Source organism: Periophthalmus magnuspinnatus, chromosome 18, assembly GCF_009829125.3.
Source record: "Periophthalmus magnuspinnatus isolate fPerMag1 chromosome 18, fPerMag1.2.pri, whole genome shotgun sequence".
Taxonomy (NCBI): Eukaryota; Metazoa; Chordata; class Actinopteri; order Gobiiformes; family Gobiidae; genus Periophthalmus; species Periophthalmus magnuspinnatus.
The window spans coordinates 15,392,468-15,414,819 of record NC_047143.1 but is presented as its reverse complement, the minus strand read 5'-3'; the positions used below and the strand labels follow the sequence as shown (position 1 = coordinate 15,414,819).

The 22,352-nt window shown below is 38.2% G+C and overlaps 1 protein-coding gene across 6 annotated transcripts in view; it reads right to left on the bottom strand.

Moving 5' to 3' along the window:
* nrxn2b (neurexin 2b) overlaps positions 1-22,352 on the bottom strand; it is a 1,142,582-nt gene that overhangs the window by 952,217 nt on the left and 168,013 nt on the right. Inside the window, exon 3 of one of the 6 annotated variants that reach the window (XM_055228869.1) lies at positions 15,449-15,466. The exons of the other annotated variants lie outside the window; for them this stretch is intronic. Within the exon in view, the coding sequence (XP_055084844.1) occupies positions 15,449-15,466 (18 nt within the window). The remainder of the gene's footprint in view (positions 1-15,448; positions 15,467-22,352) is intronic. 6 annotated transcript variants of the gene reach the window in all.

Here is a 22,352-nt window from a genome sequence, read left to right as displayed (position 1 = left end):
AAAATGCTTTTGAGAGCCCAATCACACTCTAAATAAATAAATAATTTGTATTAATACATATATTGTCTGTTCTGACCAGGGATCATACTTGTGCAGTGCCGATATTATGAATACCATTATATAAACCTAGAAAAGACTTGGACTGATGCCCAAAAGTATTGCAGAGGCTACTACACTGATCTAGCCACGATAGAAAGCGCTGAAGACGCTAACCGAATAACTCTACTTGTGAACTGGGCATGGATTGGCCTCACTGATGACCCTGCTTCCTGGAGAAGGGTGCTGACTGTAGACTCCAATTCATGGAAATGGTCTGCCACTGAGACCACCAGCCCTGGAGGTTACCAGAACTTTGCCAATCTCGAACCCAACAACTATAATGCAGCAGAGTGGTGTGTCTTTGTGGATGGACAATCAGGATGGAAAGACTACTACTGTTCCAATAAATTACATTTCTTTTGCTACAATGGTAAGCTTGTATCAATTTTTTTAATGAGCATTCTAAAATTAATAGTATCCCTGTATCAAGTAAACAATACTGTACAGTTTATAATAGTATCAACTGTACAGTACTGTACAGTAACCTTTTATCTACTCTCAGTTCTATCGTCAGGCATTAAACAGTACCATCTCATCAATACTTTGAAAAACTGGGCTGATGCTCAGACCTACTGCAGACAATACCATGTGGACCTGGCCATGATTGAGAGTGCCACAGAGAACCAGGAAGTTCTTAACATTCTTCTTGAAAATCCGACAGCCGCTTGGATCGGATTGTATCGTCAGCCCTACCGCTGGTCCGATGGGAGCAATAGCACCTTCAGGCGCTGGGACTCAAACCAGCCCAGTGGAGGGACGGAGTTCTGTGCTTCTCAGAGATCAAACTATTACTGGAATGATGTCCCTTGTGAAATGAAGAAGCAGTTTGTCTGCCATGGAGGTAAAATTCATAAAATGACTTCATTAATTACATGTTGGATGCAAATGGCAAAATACAATACTTGTTGGCACCCAAGTAGCTCTTTAGTTGAATTGATTCTGAAAAATAGTTTAATGGCATACTGTGGAACATTCTAGGCAAAAAAATAACATCTCCATGGAGACAAGCAAGTGGCAGAAACTCCATTCGAAAAGTCACATATTGTATCTTTCATGTGTGGCAAAATAATTAATTGCACACCAATTAAGCATAAGTGAAAGGAAAGTATAACTAGGTACAGTGGTCCCTCGTTTATCGCAGGAGTTACGTTCTAAAACCATCACACGCTTTATACACTTTTCTCAGACAGGCATTAACATTTTCTCACATTTATCTCTTGTTTAAACACTCAAACAACAACAAAGTTCAAACCTTCATATATTACATCCCCATTCCATGATGATCGCTTTAAATTTGTTCACGTATGCCTCTGCTCCAGTGTCCAAAGCGTTTCTGAAATTTAAATCAACAATGTGGATTTTGTCAGGGGGAAAACTTGCAAACACACAGCACTTCAGAGTCACACTGCAATCGATTGAACATTTATGTAACTTTGGCAAGCTGAACGCATTCTGTACTGTACAGGAGACACGGCATGTGCCTTAGCCAATCAGGAGGCAGAACTCAATCATGTGCTGTAAAAAAAAAAAAAAAAAAAGCATGTAGAATTGCAAAAAAATAAAAATAAAAATCTGCGAGACCACAAAAGTTGAACCGCGATATACCAAGGGACCACTGTAATAACACGCTAATTACTCATAGAAACAGAACACAGCTGACAGCTTTGTAAGGTAATTTTGACATATCTATTCCTATATTTTCATTCATGTCCAGCTTTAAAACAGGCATCAAAGGTCCAAACAAAATATACTCTGGAGACAAAAGCTAACATGGTTGATCCTGCTATTAAAGACATGTTCCTAAAAGTGGTAAGTTGACTGTAAAAAGCCCCGCTTAAGTAAAGTAAAGGTTAAATCTATATTTTGTCTCTCTTGCTTTTAGCTTGAGAGTCACCTTGATGGGAATGGTATTAATTTCTCTCTAAAGTGGATCAACACACCAACAAAACAAGTGGAGAAGAAAGCACAGTCTGGCTGCTCTTTTGTTTAGTAGCAGTTGCATTACAACCACCTTTAAAACACACTGGGTACATAGTGTTGATATGTACCCAGTTTGTATTATGTAACACTTTCCATTTCTATGGCAACTTTTCTATTTCATGGAGAAAGCTTCGATCTCATGTCTAGCACCCCCTATTGCCAACCTCTGAGAGCAAATATATAGAAATTAAACTTTTGGCTTTGTTAAGGTTATTATGGAAAAACAAACAAAAAATAAATAAACAAATAAATAACTTAAATTCCCAGTTAAGGTTTATGTATATGCAAAAAAACAAAAAAAACAAACATAACTAAGTACATATTATTTTAAATATTTTATATTCAAATCGTCAAAGTAGCTACCCTCTGCTTTGTTGACAGTGCTGCAATCCTTGGCCTTCTCTCAGCTTCTCGATTAAGTCTCCTATAATCGTTTTCAGGTTACAGATGTGCCTTGTCAGGGTCAAGAAATGCCAGAAGTGGAAACCAGGGTTCAAAGCAAATGGTGGGTAATTTTATTTTTTTGTTAGTTTCTAGTTTGTTATGTGAGTTTATTTTTCTTTGCTTGTCGAAGCTAGCAGTTATAGGGGCATATTTGGAGCCGAGTTCCATATTTGGAAGTCCGATGAGTATCATACCAATCAAAGAGCCAATCTGGAGTGAGGTTGTTGAAGGCAATGAACCATCCTGCCCGTGTCGCTGGTTTAGCAGGGGCTGGGCGCTTAGCAACGCTGTCAATCAAACCTGTTGCGGATGCTAGCAGTAGCAACCTTGAGGAAAGTTCATAATTTGATTTATGGACTAAATAGCTGATAGTTGATGGAGTCAGAAGCGCGCCAATGCTAATTTCCTATTTTGAATGCAGCAGCTAGCAGGTAATTTATATCTATGGTCCATTTATAGTTTTGATACCTTCAGAGAAAATCTAAAATGCAAATAATCATGTAAATAAAGACGATTAATAAATGAAAAAGTATGTCTAAACCTCTGGCAGGTAGTGTAAATTAAGAAAGCATTCAGAAAATAGCTGATCAACCGATGGTTAAAAGCAAACACATGGGAGAGTTAAAAACACCATTTACATATGGCAGAGGGACAAAAAATGAAATACAAAGAATATATACTATAGGTCCATAGCCCAAGTCCAAAGCTTAGTATAATGTGCATAATCAGATTGCAATTATACAAGTTTTGCTCTTAAATAAATTTAAAACAAATATTCATTATTTATTTGCACTCAAATATGCCAAACATATATTTTGTTGGCGCCTGGTGTAGTTAAATAGACAGTTCCATTACATTTTCTCTAAACTTCTGCTTTTTTATGTGTCCTTCTTTTTTGTGTGCTCTAACCTCCCATCTGCTCATACCACACATCCATCCTAACTGTAACAGAAAAAAATAGTTTTATTTTATTTCCTAAATGATTCTGGTTTGCTGAAGGAGCATGTCAGGGGAGATAACACTAAGTGGGATGGCTGATGGTTATCTTATATGTGCTGTGAAATATTGTGGAAGCTCAAGTGAATGTACTTGCTATGCTTATCGCTAGCTTGAGTTTGAGAATATTTGTACATATCACTACATCTCCAACACATGCAAGCACTTCAGATATTGTCTTTCCTGTTTACAGCTGTATTAAGTTGAGTTTATTTCAAAGTGATAGATGGAGGGATTTGTTCCTACATTTGACTGGTTTTACTTTTTATTTTTGATAACAACTGAACTTTGTAAAGTCTACCGACTATAGGTAATTACAAACAATGTCATTAACACTAATCTTATTTTAGTTTATTTATTTAACAATACACGTATTTATTATGTTTGCATTAAAGCTTTTTTTTTTTTTTTTCAATCATCATCAACATCTACTGGTGCTCTCCAAAATAATTGGTTGTTAAACTCATAAACCTACAAAAGGAAATAAAAAGTAATATTTATTTAACTTAATGCATAATTATATTCTGCAAATGGAGTGAAAATGTGGGATGATATTCCAGTTAATGATAATCTGGTTTGCTTCCCAAAAGAGGAGTTCACCAAAAGATAATGGAACAACTTTATATTAACATTGTACTAACAACTATGGACTCTGGATGGGACAATTATGAGGAGTATTCAGTTACTGTTTTTAGTTATTTTTGGATGACACATCAGAGTACAATGTTATGAAAAAACAATTCAAACCCAAATTGCTCTTGGCTAGCTTGCCAAAGTCTTTGTTTGGCGGTAGTAATGTTAGGATAAATACCTATGCTTATCTTTTCCGCATAACCACTGCCGTAGTTTGTTATTGTATTGCAATTGTTCATTATTGTACCAGTGCTCATGTGAAGACGAGGACTTGATTACACCTGTGCGACGCAGATATATGTTAAGGACATGTCCAAGATAGTCTACATCTATCTATAGATCTAATCAAATAACTATGCAAGGCAATGACTTATTGATAGGCATGTACTGACTCATGACTCGTCATGGTCACCTGGTTAAGCCAGCAAAACATGTATCAGCAATCGGAGCAAGAGACAACAAGGATGCTTGTCGCAGTCTGATAATACTGTGCAACGTGCCATGAGGCCTGCCTGGCCTGTGCACCCACGAAGAGGCGCTAAGTCTAAACCATTGTTCCCTTCCACTAAAGTATGTGTACAAAAACTCATTGTATAGGCGTAAACATTCAGTGTCTGCCTGGGAATGTCAGTTGCACAGACTCCATTTACAAGTATTGCCCTTTACTGGCTGATTAAGTAAATTCTTTTCTGAAGTTTATCTCTGGGTCAAGGTTATTCTTTGTTTTAGCAGAAACTAACGAACACGAGAGGAAAAGGCTGAATTCCTCAACAGTAAATAATAGTTCTGTGCTCTGGACACCAGTGCCCTGATGAAGGTTAAAATGGTTAAAGATAAGCAGAAAGTGCCATGGAGGAATGATGACTTGGTCAGGGCACAGAAATGGAAGTGCTGGAGGGCCGTGAATGATACGTCAAATCTCTAGGTTCATTATGAGATTTACAGAGAAAGGATGTGCATGTACAACCACAGTTTATGTAGAACAAGGGAGAAGAATTTTTCAGACATTATTGGAAGTTGAAGTAACAGCTCTCGTGTCCTGTTTGCAACAGTAAACAGATACCGTTAGAACTAATCTAAGTGCAATGAGTTTGCAGCATTCTTAAATGACAAAGTTCAGGTCATTAAAACTGTCAATTCAACAATGGAAATACCACTCCTGCAGCCACCTAGACACTTAAAACTCACTCAATTGCACCTGTAACTGACAAAAACAAAATCGAGTTCATCTACATGCTGCCTCGATGTGTTATCCACTAGATTTTTAATGTCTATGCTCCACTCGCTTGCATAGTTAACATGTCACTTCAATCTGGAACATTCTCCAGAGCTTTGGAAACTGCGTTTATCAACCTTCCCCTAAAGAGGAGCAATCTTGATGCCACAGTAATAAACAATTACCCACCCATCTCAAATCTGCCATTTTTAGGCAAAGTCCTTGAAAAAGTTGTTTCAGTTGCCCAACTGCTTACTAACTTTCTCCAAATGAACAACTCCTTTGGTGTTTTTCCTTCAAGTTTTAGACTCCATCACAGCATTGAGACTGCTCTTATCAAGGTAACAAAAGGAAATCCGCCTGAACACTTATGCAGGCAAAGGCTCAGTGTTAATCCCGTTTGAGTGCTGCTTTTGACACTGTGGATCATGGATTCCTCTTATAGAAACTAGAGGACTGGGTGGGCATCTCTGATACTGCACTAAACTGGTTCAAGTCTTATCTAGAAGACAGGGAATAATTTGTTGAACTTGGAAACTGTGTCTCAGATCACATGGTACTGACCTGTGGAGTGCCCCAGAAGTCACTCTAGGAAACCTTTTTTTCAATCTCTACAAGCTGCTGTTAGGCCATTTAATATGCAGCAATGATGTGTCCTACCACAACTATGCAGATGAAGACTGAAGACTTCAGCTAAGACTGAAGTCATAGTCTTTGGCCAACAGAAAAAAAAAAAAAAGTGTTAGCAGTCACCTCCAGTCTCTCTCTCTAAAACCTTCAAATCAGGCTGGAAATATAGGGATGATAATGGACTCACACTTAAACTTTAACAGCTACATCAAATCAGTAACATCTGCAGTTTTTTACTATAAAAAAAAAATAAAGAAAATGCAAAAAAAAAAGTTCTACTCTTTAAACTAGACTTGGAGTCACTTATCCATGCAGTTGTTACCAACAATACTGTAAGTACTACTACTACTACTGTAGCGACCTGCTCACGGGCCTCACCAAACAACAGATAAGACAGTTGCAGTACTTCCAGAATGCTGCTGCTTGGGTAGAACTACGAAGTACGAGCACATAAGTCCTGTGTTCAGGTCTCTGCACTGGCTTCCTGTGGCTTCCTGTGCTTGCATAATTAACTCAAATGATTTTTTTCTTTCTTTAATTTATTTATTTATGTTTAACCCCTTAGAATTCTGGGTAAATTTGGTGAAATTACCTCGGTTCTGACCTCTCCAAATCAAAATTATAACCATTATTGGACCCTCAGTAGTATATACACAGGTTTGAGATCTTTGTTAAGGTAACACCCTATAGTTTTACCCACAGGTGTCAGAATCACTGTATGTCTGGTAAGCATTTATACACTTTTGGAACATACATAAAATATATATATATATATATATATATATATATATATATATATATATATATATATATATATATATATATATATATATATATATATATATATATATATATATATATAAGCAAGCGATATGGGTCAAAATAAATATATATTTACAAACTCCACACACTGCAAACAGTGAACAAACACACACACTACAAAATGGCAAACTGAAAATCACTGTACATGATTATGGCTGGTTTTCATGTTTGCCAGTCATTATAGCAGTCTCTTTGTTGCTGGAAGCACAGGGGTATATAGCAGATTAAACATTTCACTGGAGTTTTGGCATGTCACTTTCTGCACTTCAACCTGCCCTGTGTGTCTTGTCACCGCCCGGGCTGATGTACACAAGACACTGATACTTCTCCCTGCTTCCTTCTTCCTCCTGTGTTCTGATGGCTCTTGCCTCTGCCAGCTCCAAGACAAGAGTTTCTCTAAATGCCTTTTGGTGCATAGGGATTTTACCTTTTCATCTTAACTGTCCTTTATAGAGAATGAAGGCTTCCACAATAGCAATGTCCACTAAATGGTAAAAAAAAATGTCTTTGTACCATTTCTTTGTTTTGTGCAAAACCTGGTAATAGCCGATGAGTGCATCTGATAGGTCAACATCACCCATGTGCCCAAGAAAAAACACACAAACACATTAGTAATAAGAAAGTACACAATTAAGAGTGGATGAAGTAATATTATATCATATACCTATCTATAATCATCGCAGTAAACGCAGAAACAGTAAACAACGCACAGTGATGCAGGATTTACGCAAGGAGTGGAGCTGCGTCTCTACACTGTACTGTACCTGTGTACAGTAAAGTTCAGCTGCTCATTGGCTGTTAGTGTAAATCCTCAGTAATGAGTAATGCGTAGTAATTGGTTTATGCTACAATGATGAGAGAAAGCATAAACTTTCTGCGATCTGGGGCTTCAATGATCCTCAAAACCAATGCTGATTGTCAAATTAGGTGTCAATCAGAAGATAACATTTGACTTTATCATTGGGCAGCAGTTATCACTGTCTGAAATATATTTTGCCAGATATCAACAATAAACAAAGTCTGATCTGTAACTCTCCACAGGAATGTGTGCACATCTTATATTTTTACCTCCAATAATGCAAACTGCAGAATAAAACAACACCGTTCAAACAATAGACAAATGAAGTGATGCTAAGGATTACACACAATATATATTTTACCTACAATTATGTCAATAGCAAAATAAACTATGCTTATCGATTGAGAACAGCATCCGATCCCTTCAAAAAATAATGTCCTCTACTCCTGAGTCCACGGTGAAATCTTCACTCTTTGCCACGAACTGCTCCAGGTCCGGGATGCCTTGTAGAAACACCCACAGTGTCCTCGATCATGTACTTCCTGTGTTTTGTCCATTTTGTCATGTTTAGAATGCAAAACAACAGTGCGTAAAATTACGCACAAATGACACACAAAGGGCCATGATTCACTTACTGCCTTTACGCACTGGTCATGCTCCGTCTGTTTATAGAAAACCATGGCATGCCATACATCGTCGTGTTCCGCTGCTCATTTGCTGTAAGGGGAAAAAATCAATAAACATGTGTAATGTAATTGGTTGATTCTACAAGAGGGAGAGTGGGGCCTAAAAGTCAGTCATCTGTAGCACTGATTCACTCTCTGGGGCTCCAGTAACCCCCAACCCCCACCTTATTGGCCAACCTCTGTGTCAATCACAAGCAAACATGTTTGTTTAGCACTGAGGAACAAGGCTGGCACTATCAGAAGTTTATTATGCCTGAAATCGACAAAAGAAATGCAAAAAAGTGATGGAGCAGATTTCGTGTTTGGAATACTTTCCTACTGCAGATTGGACATGGAGGATCTAACTTATTTTGACATAATTTATTGACTGGACTATATTCTCTGGACCTGTACGGAATGAATGAGACCAACTTTGTGGGAATATGTTGATGTTTGACAGAACCAGAGCCCTCAAAGGTAAGTGAAGTCCAAATCCACATTTTTGGCTTTTTTGTAAAAACGGCTGTTCTGTCAGCACTGTGGTGATTGCAGGTGAAAATGGTTTGCATATTCAGAAAGAAAAGTGCCGTAGTTTTCATTTGATGGGTTGATTCTTTGTGTGGGTGATGCAGAAATATATGTACATTGCTGTTACCATTCCGGGGGCAGTCCGTTGGAATGGTAACAGTAATACCTCCATGGAGACAAGCAAGTATTGGACAGTTCCCAGATAGGTTATATAGTGTACCTCAAGTATGATTACATTTTTACACCATCCAACAAAATCTTTCCTTTTCTCTTTTACTGTGATCTCAAACATCCCATCGGTGGCACATTGTGACAAAACCTACTCTTTTGGCTTGTGTGTAAATAGAAGATACTTGTCCCCGATGATGGCCCCTCCAAGTGTCCACAGCTGAAGCCGGGAGCAGATAAGATAAGACAATGTTTATACAGTAGAGGCAGCATAAATCCAGAGATAAGAGGGATCTAGCACTTCTACACTGTCAAATATGTCAGATTTTGCTGAGAATTTGGACTGTCGTTTTCCTGTTGTGACCAAGAGTACAATACAAACAAACAGCAATGTCATTACAATACAAAGGGCAACACAGGCTTTTATCACTCTTGCCAACTCTAGCTCTAAAACTTTTCAAAAATTATATACCACCAAGACCTGGCATATGTATTATGTATGCACAGTGGTTAGCAGTGAAAGAAGATAGATGGAATTCCTGTTATTCATTCTTTCTATTATGTTTTTATGTATTTAAAATAGTTAAGCACATACAAGATGATGATTTTAAGTTAACAAACTTGATGCAAACCATGTAAAATTATATTGTTTTTTGAATTATTTCAAACTACAAAAGTTGAACAGTAACTGAAATGAATGGCTGACAGAGACAGACACAACTTACACAACTATTTCAAGATTACATAGATCACCTATTTCAGCATATTTCAGTAAATTAAGTTTGTTGCTATTGGCTTAAAACACTTCCCATTATCAAGAAGACTGGTTCAAAGCAAAGCTTATGAAGTCAAAGAAAAATTATAAATTGTACTTTTGCCAGGGACTAAATGAGATGTCACCAGAAGGTAAATGCTTAGAAATGTTTTCTACAACAAAATAAAGCAGAAGTGAGTTAGTTATAAATTGCCTATACCAGATTTTAAACTGAGTCAGAAACATACTGCGGTTTCAACCTTTAGCCCCGCCCCCTGTCCTTTCTACTACTCTAGTTGCAGTGCAGTTATTTCCTTATAGTTCTCCAATCTCTGCCTTCTTTAAGCATATTTGTTACTCTTGAGCATGCACCATGACAGAGAATCAGGTGTGTGGGATAGTGTCAGGCAGTTGTTTTCCTATAATTCTTAATAACAATGTACCTGATTGGTTGGAAAGGTGACCGAGTCAATTACTTCTGTATTAATTACTACTACTCTCATGGAGAGGCCTCTTTCCAGTTTTATGGCCCCCGTCTATGGAAGTCTGCCGGAGGACCTCAGGGCCACCGAGAACATTCAGGTTTTTAAAAGCAGGCTCAAGACCCATCTTTTTAGCATAGCTTTCGATTAGTATTTATCACTTTAGTTTACTTCTCTATTTATTTAGGCTTATTTAGGCTTACTAGTGTGTTTATGTTGATATCCATGTTTTACTAATGTTTTATTTACTTGTTTAGCTTTGACTTATTTTATTACTTTTAATCATTTTAGATTTGCCAGTGTTTCCTCTGAGGAGCCCTCTGCACCGGGAGCTGTGGTTGGCTGTGGCTGCTGGGCCCTGGCTCGTGGGCCCTGGAGGTTTGGTCTTGACCTCATCTCTTCTCTGGGCCCTGGGCTGGTGTCCTGTGGCTGCGGGTGACCCTGCTCCTGGTGCGGATGGTTCCTCTGGTGGCGCTCTCTCATCTGGTTCATCTTTATCCAGCCTATTGCACTTAAACATATTTTAATGAAACCAAAGGTATTTTTACATGTGTTGGGGTGGTGGGTGGGAGTGTGCGCTGGGGTGGGGGGTTGTCTGGTTATGTTTATTGACTGGGTTGTGGTTGGGTTGTTTGGCTGTGGGGTGGTTGGGTGGGTTTGGTGGGCAGGACTGTTTTTAATGCACTGTAAAGCACTTTGTGTTACATTTTTTGTATGAAAAGCGCTTTATAAATAAAGTTTGTTGTTGTTGTTGACTAAGGGAGTGTGATGTCACCCATGGCGTTTGACTCCAGTCAAATGAAGTTCATCAACACTAGCAGTTATATCGGCAAATTTGGAGCCAAGTTCCACATTTGGAATTCTGACTGTGAGTACCATAGTAACCAAAGAGCCAGTCTGTAGCGAAGCTGCACTGCTGATTTTGCAGGGTGTGGACGCTTAGCAACACTGTCAATCAAACCTGTTGCTGAGGCTAGCAGGAGTGACCTCGAGGAAAGAAGGCAGCTGATTTGCATCTTATTAATGTTCATATCTTGATTTACGAACACAATAGCAAAATAAAAAACAAGGATCATATAGATCATATAATATGAACATTTTATGACCAAAATGACGAGCCTGACAGCAACAGTTACAGAGAGAGGGGCAAGTGTTGTCTAATGTAAAGTGAATTGTAGCCAGCGTTGATTTATATATACAGTGTAAGGTTATTACCTGAGAAAATATTATGTAAAATGAGTAGATTATATTTTACAGATTATTATGATTATTATTATTTATCTATTTATTTATTTTTTATTTATCTAGCAGTTTTTACCTTATAAAGCATGATGTAAAGGGCATTTATCCTGACAAGAATAAATTAAAATCTAAAGGTGACCTGGGCACATTAGCAATGCATTTTGTTTACTGGCTACACAAGATGTCACAGCCTTTACCTTGCATATTCCCCCCCTTTATTCTGCTTAGGTCTTAACAGCACGCAGTCATGTTAAACCAGGTTAAACGTCAAGACCAGTGTGCATGGCTAATTTTCAACACCCAACCCCGTTGTATACGCCTCCTGTTGATACAATGTAAAAATGTAGATGTATTCACAGTAGTCAGAGCCTTAGAATATGCATGAGCTGTTCCAATCAAACAGATAGCATTTGAAACCAGGAGTCAATTAACAGGCAGAGCGGACTCGGTGGGTGGCTCAGGCTGCGGAGAAGAGTGGAACTGGCATTTTGACAATAAATGCTATCAAGAAAATACGTACATGTAAAGAAGAAATGGAAAATAGACTTGACGTGTGAGCGACAAAACATATAATGGCATCTCAGAGAATTCAGATAGCATGGGATGCTGTTTATCACACTACCATTGTGTTGTGTGTACAGAATATTTTTCTTTTTTTTTAAAGTATCGGGTGTCGTCCTTCTATATGTCAGCAATTGGCACTTTGCAGCTGATGTCATCATTCCTCGAGGGTGTCATGCTAAGTAGAGGTACTGCTCTTTCTGAAACTCTCTTATTCAAGCTACACTTAAACTGAGCTTTATTTTAAGACAATCTGACAATTATTTTAGCAAAACCCTAAATATAATTATGTTTTCATTGAAATAAGTTGTTTTACCTGTCATATGCACTTCAGATGGTAAATGGTCACATTAAGGAACCACTCACCTATTCACACACCAATGTATGCTGACAAGTGTCTTGCCCAAAGACATTTACAGACAGCATTCATCTGTGGGAGCTGGAATTGCAGCACCAACCTGTTAGTGAGTGGATCTGACCACTCTACCAATGATGTTTATTTTGAGAGCGGGATTCAAACCAGCAACCTTTGGATCAGTGGACAAACACACTGAGCTTCAAGTCACCTACATAAGGCTTATTAGCGTCACATGATAAAAGACTATTATTCCAAGTTAAAATGAAAAATAAAAGAAATAGGACTTGAAAGCATACTTTGAAGCATGCTACAAAGTTTCTGTTAGCTAAGAGTCAAGTGCATTTGATTTCAAAGGCCATGGTTGATTAAGCTCTTGCTGTGAGTGAGATTTCTCTGCTCTTTATATCACAGTCCGTTAACCACAGAAGAGCAAGAGAACTGCTGCGAGCACTCACAAGGCTCCTAACTCTACATCAACAGTCATAATTACTGCATTCGTCATCACATGGAATAAGTTATATAAAGAAGTGCACAAAACTAAATCGAATGACAACACACGAAACATAAACATTACACGACGCAATTCTAGAGAGCTTAGGAATCCCAGCTCACCTAATACCAATGGAAAAGATCTGCCTGCCAAGCCAAGACCCCAGACCTTTACTAAATATTACAAAAAACTGTATTCAGCTTAGTCCTAAAGCTGCCATAGGCACTGCCGTCACCATTCAAGTTGTATTATTTTGCATGGGGGCTACCAATCTTAACAGCAAATAGTTCTATGCAGACTACACAACTGAAGCGGCTTGGATGAGCAGCAAAACACCATCACTAAAAAACTTTGTATCATATCATATTTTAGAGGCAAAACTTCTCAAATTCTCCTTTTAAACAAATAGGATTCCCACAACAAAAAAATGGTTTAGTACAGGGGTGTCCAAACTATGACCCGCGGGTCAACTGCAGCCCGTGGTCCTGTTTTTATTGGCCCGCAGCAAGTTTTGAAAATATAATATAATATGGCCAGCATATGGTATGCGCTCCTCTGAGCTCCATTTCTCAGTTTCAACTCTAGATGGAGCCAAACAGCACTACTCAGTTTCAACACTAGATGGAGCCAAACAGCACTACTCAGTTTCAACATTAGATGGAGCCAAACAGCACTACTCAGTTTCAACATTAGATGGAGCCAGCCATGGAAACAGGTGCTTTTCGGTCTCCGCCAAAAAAAAACAACTTTGACCGCAAATCAGCAAAAATGGCAGCGCCGAAGAAACGTAAAATAGCAAGTAAGAGCAGGAAATTTCAAACACGGTGGGAAAATGATTATTTCTTCAAGGAAATAAATGGAAAGTGTATCTGTTTGATTTGTAAAGAAATTGTTGCTGTGATGAAAGAGTACAACGTCCGACGGCGCTATGAGACCAAACCCCAGAGCTACACATTATACACAGGTGATGAACCAACACAGAAAGTCCAGCAAATGGCAGCTAGCTTACAAGCTAGCTGCCATTGATTTTTACTCGATAGCATGCGATGAGAGCACAGATGCCACAGACACCGCTCAGCTGTTAATTTTTTTGCAGGAAGTAGACGATGACTTTTGCTCTACGGAGGAGCTGCTTGCCATGATGAGCCTACACCCACAGATAAAGATATTTTTGAAGCCGTGTCAGAGGCAATTGAAAAAATGGGGCTTAAATTGGACAAGCTCTGCGCTGTAACAACACATGGAGCTCCAGCCATGAGGGGCGAACGCAAAGGAATGGCATCTATGTTGTATGATAAGGTAAAAAAGCTGTTGAAATGCACTGCATAATCCACCAAGAAGCACTTTGTGCCAAGACAGTCCAGCTGAGTGATGTGATGGACACTGTTGTAAAAACTGTCAACATAATTCGAGCTAGAGGACTACACCACAGAGAATTTCAAGCTTTCCTAGCTGATGTGGATTCTGAGTACGGGGATGTACTCTACCACTCTAATTCGAGCTAGAGGACTACACCACAGAGAATTTCAAGCTTTCCTAGCTGATGTGGATTCTGAGTACGGGGATGTACTCTACCACTCTGATGTGCGCTGGCTCAGCCGCGGCTCTGTGCTCCAGCGGTTTTATGCGCTGAGATCAGAAATCAATCAGTTTTTGAAAGAGAAGGGCCATCCTCTTCCTGAACTGAGTGACCCTCTGTGGCTGGCAAACCTCGCATTTTTAGTTGATCTCACTTATCATTTGAATACATTAAATAAGAACCTACAACGCAAAGAGCAGCTGTTTCCACACCTTTACGCGCACCTGAAAGCCTTCTGTGTAAAGCTCCGCCTATTTGAGACGCAACTATGGAGCTTTAACGCTGCACACTTCCCTGCACTGACTGAAATCAGATCTGCTTTTCCAAACGCGGACCTTACTACTAATAATGAGAAATATGTGCCTGTGATTGCATCTCTTATGATAGAATTCAACCAGCGTTTTCAAGATTTTTCTGTTATTGAAAAACAAATCAAGCTCTTCTCGACCCCCTTCCTGGTGGATGCAGAAGGTGGAAGAGTTTGCAGTTAGAACTGACTGAAATGCAACGTGATGATTCTCTGAAAAGTCAGCATCAGCTTCTCTCCCTCCCTGACTTCTATCAGAGTTTGGATAATGTCAAGTTTCCTCTGATGAGATGCCATGCAAAAAGAACATACATACATATGCAAACAAACATTTTCTCTGTTAAATCAGAACAAAAACAGACTGAGAACCAGAATAACTGATAGCCATCTCTGTGAAGTCCTCCGTGTCTCAACCACCAAATTTTGTCCTGACATATCAGCCATTCTTCGATCCAAAGGATAGCATCACTGCTCCCACTGAGTACTTCACGGAGGTGAGTTACAATTACACACTATATTATAGTCAATATGTCTCCTCTAGGCCCGGCCTTTGGTTCATTTTTCTGTATTTGGCCCTCAGTGAAAAAAGTTTGGACACCCCTAGTTTAGTAGCACTTAGAGGCAAGATTTGGTGGTCAATAGAGTTTCTACAAATTCCATAGGCTGACTAACAAATTCCATTCCCGGTGACTGACAGATGGATTAACCCTTCACTATTTCTCATGTTTGTTTTGACACAAACATGGCGGCTGGGGAGATTTTGTTCAAATCGACAAGCAAACTTCAGCAAGCTACTTACCTCTGTGAATCTGAGCAAAAGGAAGTTATACATTTTGTTCTGAGTGATACAACCATATTTGAGAGGCGATGTCTTCTACATTTGAGAGACATCAACAGGTTCAACGATTGGACATGCCGATGTCTCTCAAATGTAGGTAGAAACTAGCATTTTTTTCCTGAAACCTGGCACATGACTTTTTTATTTATTTATTTATTTTTATTTTTTTATAGGGTTAATGTTTTTTGTGTATTTCCTAAACTTCCTGAACTTAATCCAAAATGAATTTGAGATTGTGGCGTTTGGCCAAAGTAACCCACTGCATGGGCCTGACAATGTGTGGTCCTCTGTCTTCTTATTGTCTCCCTGCAGTGCCACAAAAAGTTGACAGAGCCTTTTTCTGTGGCAGCGCCCAGACTACAGACAGCCTCCCTCTGCCTGTCAGATTCTCGCAGTCTATAACACAGTTTAAGACTAGACTGAAAACCCACCTCTTCTTCCTAGCTTGGCATTTGATATAATTTAGACAGGATATCTTGATGTTTTATTGGTGTTTTATGGTTGTATTGCTCTTTGCCTCTACATTGTTGCGTCTGTATATTTGTTTTTGTTGACTTTTTATGTAAAGCATTCGGGCAGCTGAATTTGTATTAAATGTGCTATATAGATAAAATATAATTGAATTGTCTCGGATTGTCACTGATCAAATATATTAACAAACTAAATTCCAGAGAAGATGTTCACTGTATAATTCAAATATTTTACTGTAGAACAATGCAAAATGTGCTGCTGTCAGACTATCAAACACGAGCAGTGATAAAGGCGTGTTTAAATAAGGATCTGCTCTCATGTCCTTCAGTTCAGCTGCCTGAAGCACTCAACATCTTGGTTTAGATAAAACACACTTCAAACTGTCTTCAGATAAAACATTGCTAATTCAGGTCTCCCTGGATACCTCTAATGGCAGGGTTGAGAGAAGTAGGCTACTCAAAACACAAAGCTTTATACTTTGAATTATTACACTGTATTCAGATATGTATTCATTAATATGACATCGACCTGCTCAGACACTACAGGTAAAAATTAGCATTCATGCACACCAGTATCTTTCCTATGACTTTTGTCATGGTTAAATTACACAAAATTGACTTTTCTGAGCTTCAAGCCATGTTATAATGTTGTTATCGCCTCAAAAACAGACTTGGAGGTGTGTTTTGTTTCATCCACACATGTTTGAGTAATCCTTTATTATTAGTCTGCCTACATCTCCAAAGCTCAAAATGCTATGTTCCACCTTGTAGTGTCATGAAGTGGTCGTCGAATTACCTTTTACCTTTTCTTCAGTAGAGATGGGTAATTCCAGGGATAGAATTATCCGAATGATCCTGATAATGGTGTATGGAGTTTAAAAACACAGTGGAGCACTTCCTGTATTATCACATGACATCACAAGGTATAACATAGTGTTTTCCTTTTAAGATAACTCAGCTTAAATATGCAGGGTTTGTGTGTTAAACATGTCAATAAAACTAAACAGAACTCCGGGTGTGTTTTTGATGAGGAAACAACATTCTAACATGCACTGCAAAAACAGTCTGTAAAATGTACTCTTAAATACCATAAAACAACAGTAACTGACTTTAAGTTTTGAAACAGTTTTTCACTGTATGGAATACAATATTTTCCCCTTAGTAAATGGTAAATACTTTAACTTTTACAGTTACCATTTGTCACAAACATGGATTATTTCCCTAAAATATGCAGAATTGTGGTTTATTTAACAGAAATATGTTGTAGTTGTATGTGAATACTTTAAACTTAAAACTACATTTGCAAAGTTCAAACATTTTTAGTTTAAAATGAATTCATAAATCAACTGATATTCATGCAAAACAGCATTCAGGTCATGTATAATGCCATTCATTTCAGATGTAAGATTTCAGGGGCCTGTTCAAGTCTTACAAACCTGGGCCTATGTTAAACCTTATCATTTTTCAGCTATTGTGAATGTGTAGCGTTTCTCCATAATGAACACTATGTTAATGAACAAGGGTGTCTATGACTGAGCTTGGCACCAGGACCTCTTAGGTTGGAGGTCGAAGAGGGGGGCAGAGCTGTCGACAGAACATTATTAAAATCAATATAAATAGTTTTGATGATCCCACAATACTTTATAGAGTGAAAATCAGGCAACAATCAGGTAATTCACTGTGATTTTGACAGATTTTCTTTTTTTACAGTGTAGATCAGAACATAGCATAATGTGTGTGGTTTCTGTACAAATAAAAGAATAACATAACATAATGCCATCAAAAGTATAGTAAAAGTAATTTTTTTTTACAAAACATTTAAAAACATTAAATACTTGTATATGTGTGTATGAAATAGGGTTGTCAAAAGTATAAAAATTTTAATCAATGCTAAGACTAGTATTGGAGCACTCGGGGCAGTGACCCCAAATTGGAGGAGTGGCTACAGCAAATCCCAGGAAAAACATCTCCTCTCAGTCCAGAAAAGTGCAATACTAGGAACAACAAAGATACTGCGCAGAACCCTCAAGCTCCCAGGCCTGCGGTAGAGGTCCCAAGCGTGGAAAAGCAGGGATGAGAGACCACCCATGGAGGGTGAGGAGAAGATTTATATATATTATTAGACCATTTCAGTCCAACTTCAAATTCCCATATCATTACTGAAATGTCTCTATTTCCTCCCTGCTAAAAATGTAGTCACCTTCCCGTCATAATTAAGTGTGATTTTTTTCTCTCAATATATTTTATCATAATACTTTACAGATCCTCCAACTACATCTCCAGTGCCATGTTATCGGCCCCTATTGGATTCCTGTCAGCACGCATATGAACCCATTCATTTCACATGTCAGAAGCAGCGGTCCATTCACACATATGGGAAAATAAATAGGGCAGGGGTAGAGCGTTGGAAGTGTCTGTGCATGTCTCAGTAAAGAGTGGGGGAGGGGTGTACAAGAGTATGGATTTTATGTATGGGAGTCTGACTCTGGGCGAAAAAAAATTGAGTAATAAATATCATGTTTTTTATATATAGATGTCAACATAAGTAGATGTTGTGTGGGGTTCCTAAACTAATACTACTACTCCTACCACTACTATTACTACTACTACTATTATTGCACTGCTCCTACTACTGCTGCAGCTATTACTACTACTGCTAGTTATGCACTACTTCTACTACTACCGCCAATCCTCCAACTGTCCAACTGGTGCTACTACTACTGCTATTACTAAATTATGTCTATAAAGTCTACATCTTTTCTCCTTTATCCCTGTTATCACATTTGCATTCTGCTTATCTGCATAATTAAAGCACTTATTCCCATAGTGCCGGTGCCTATAGACCTGCTGTGCTACTACTTTATTCTGGCCAAACAGCTGCTGTTGCTACTACTTCTAATAATGCTTGTATCTCTCTTTTACTTTCAAAATGATTGTTGATACTACTAGCACAAATACTCCCCTTAGCACATATACTCCCACATTTCGCTGCCACTGCTGGTGCTGCGGCTATTACTACTACAACTGCTGAAACTACTACTGCTGCTGCTGCTACTGTTACTACTACTACTACTACTACTACTATAGTTACTGTGCTCGGTGTCTCTCCACCTTGTCATTTCAATAAAATTACTATATCTAATAGCAGTGGTGGGATGTAATGAAGAAAAGCAGTTAAATACTTAAGTACACAGTTTGTGTACTTAAGAATTTAACTGTACTCTACTTAAGTACATTTTAAAGTGAATACTTTTTACTTACTTTCTACTACAATTTTTTTTAACTGAAAAGTAAAAGTATTTTTTTATATTGTTTGACACCTGTTGAAAAGTCTGAGGGTTTATTTTTAACATATCCATTATTTTAGCAAACTAAAATATACAAATAGAGGAAAAAAATGTTTGTTTTTAATTGTTTCTACTGAACAAAATTCAGTACAAATCATTATCAAAATCACTACAATTGAAGCTTTTTAAATATCAAAATCTGCATGAAATATTTTTACTTTTTACTCTTTAAGTACATTTTTATACAGGCACTTTCATACTTTTACCTAAGTAAATCTTTTCATGTGATACTTTCACTTGAGGTTTTTTGCTTCTGTATCTGTACTTTACTTAAGGAACAAAATTGAGTACTTCCACCATTGTCTAATAGGATGACAATTTTATAGCTAATATACATCACCCTGCCAAATCTATATCTTTTCTCCTTTATCCCTGTCATCACTTTTGCATTCTCCTCATCTGCATAATTAGAGCACTTATTCCCATAGTGCCGGTGCCTATAGACCTGTTGTGCTCAAATGCCACAATGCAGCGTGAGAGTTGAAGAGGCAGATATTTACGTTTTTATCGGCGCCATTACTTGCTCTGGGGTGAAGCGGGCTCATGAAATATGCATCAATGCCGATGTCGTTTGGTGCAGAGAGAAAATCTGAGTTTGAAAATACTGCCGCTGAAGAGGTAGAGAGGGAGCTAAAACGTGTCAGTGAACAACGACTAAAGACTGGTTTATTAAAAATACAGACAGGGTTTTCCATATCTCATGTCTCTCATTCTCTCTTTCTTGAGACTACTACTACTACTATTACTTCTACTGCTCCTACTACTACCACTACTGCTGCTTTTACTACTGCTACTGCTGGTATTATCCCTACTACTACTACTACTGCTCCTACTACCCCTACTACTACTACTACCACAACTGCTGCTTCTACTACTGGTAATGCGGCAACTATGCCTACTACTAGTCAGAGCGGATGTCCGAAAGGAGAGGTGGGGTCGGGTTTTATGATTACTCAAAGATGCAGGAATAACTCAAAATGCAACACTTGGCTAGCTAGTGATGGGGGAGAACCATATTAACATGCACAATATTTCTCCTTTAAGGTTAAAGCCATTTTAAATGATTTTTGAAAGATTGTTTTCGACCATTTGAAACCAACTTCAAATCCCTATATAATTTTATGGTGATTCGGATGAGAACCATAAGGATGCTATTGCCATGGACAGAGCTCAATTGTACTTGTACTTGTAAATGTACTTGTAACAAATGATTAATGGCCTATTTGAATAGAAATACCTCAAGTCTTCACTATCTTTGGTGTATACATTTCAGAATTTACTTACTTATCCAAAAGCGAAATAAAACATTACAAATTACATTAAATAATAATAATTATCAAATACAAATTGCAAATTGTTTTCAACATTTGTGTAACAAGTATGTATACAAGCAACCAACCATTTTAAGGTTTTCTGGACGAAAATCTCTTCATCAGAGTGACAGCCACCAAGTGTTCTCATCAGCCTCCCTATATCTCATACCATAAATCTGTGCTTTTACAGAATTTGTCATCTCAGGGTTCAGAAAAGCCAGTATAAATGCTGTAGCGCAATGCTTTTAAGATGTCCAAACTCAGAACAATGTGTGAAATAGCACTAATATGGGACAGGATGCTAATGGCCCCATAGCCTTCTATAGCAATCTTCTATAGCAATCATGCTTCATCGCTGCAGGCTAAATATTGGACATTAAGCATACTCACAAGTCTGTGAATGTATAAGGTGGTGAATGAAGTTAATGTTTATGATTTCTACAGTTTTTTTTCAGTGGTATTTCTGCTGTTTTTACATATTACACAATGGAGCTCATTAGACCTAGCTTACAAACATAAACTGTAAACAGAAGGTGTGTTAGTTTCAGTGTAGTTGGTCAGTTAAAGCTACCAAATGCAATTTCATTTCAGCAGTAGATGGTAGATGTGAAACCTATTCCTCCTCCATGATTCAGACTGCAGTATTGGAGCTAGTAAATTCAGCTTGGAAGACCTAACTGAACTCCCATCTACCTCACCACTTCTCGAGAGTTTACCTGTTCCTCAGCCTTCATCACTTCACTTCTATTACTCCTCCCTGCTGCTCGCACCTCCTTCTCTTTGTCCAATCAGTGCCCAGTCTGTTCACTTTAAACCACCACCACGGCCACTTCAGTTTGTCCCGCCTCCAGCTCCATCGGCTTCTCATTATCTCCCTTCACTCGCCTCAGCCTCACCTCGACCACTTCCACTGTCTAGGCCCCGTCATCTGTCTGGCCATGCCCTTCATCACGATGCCTTCTGCCAGGGTCTGAGCGCCATAGATAACTCATTTAATAAACATTTACTAACACTTTTCTTTTGTGTCTTTTGAGTCTTTCTAGGTTGAAATGTAGATAGCATTTAGTGGTGTTAAGTGAGGATGGGTTTGGCCAGTCTAATAGTTAGTAGCTTTAAGGTATACTTTATTGTCCCATAATTATGTGTTCTGCATAGTTACTAAAATTCCATAGATACTAAAATTTCAAATGTGATTTTGATACTAAAGAATAGGCTCAATGCTTGACACAGACAATAGAACATACTTTTTAATGTAACCTAATAGTACTTTGTGTCACCATGTGGTTTTATACAGTTCTGATAAAGAGCAAGCCTATTTTTTTTTAATGACACAGTTATATAGTTTTGATACTAGTTTTAGTATTGATTAGTATCTGATTTACTACTGCACTTGACCCATCCTTCAGTGTTGCTGTTCAGGATCCCATCTCCAGAGCTTCAGCTAGGTTTGGTCAGGAATAACACACTGGAGGATTTTGTCTATGTTTTAGGTTAATTTGGGGAACCCCAGATGAAACCCACACAGACACAGGTAGAACATGCACACCAACTCAAGTCCAGAAATTGAACCTGAGGCATTATTGTGGCAAATAAATTAGGTAAATATTGTCCTTGAACCTACACTTCACTAT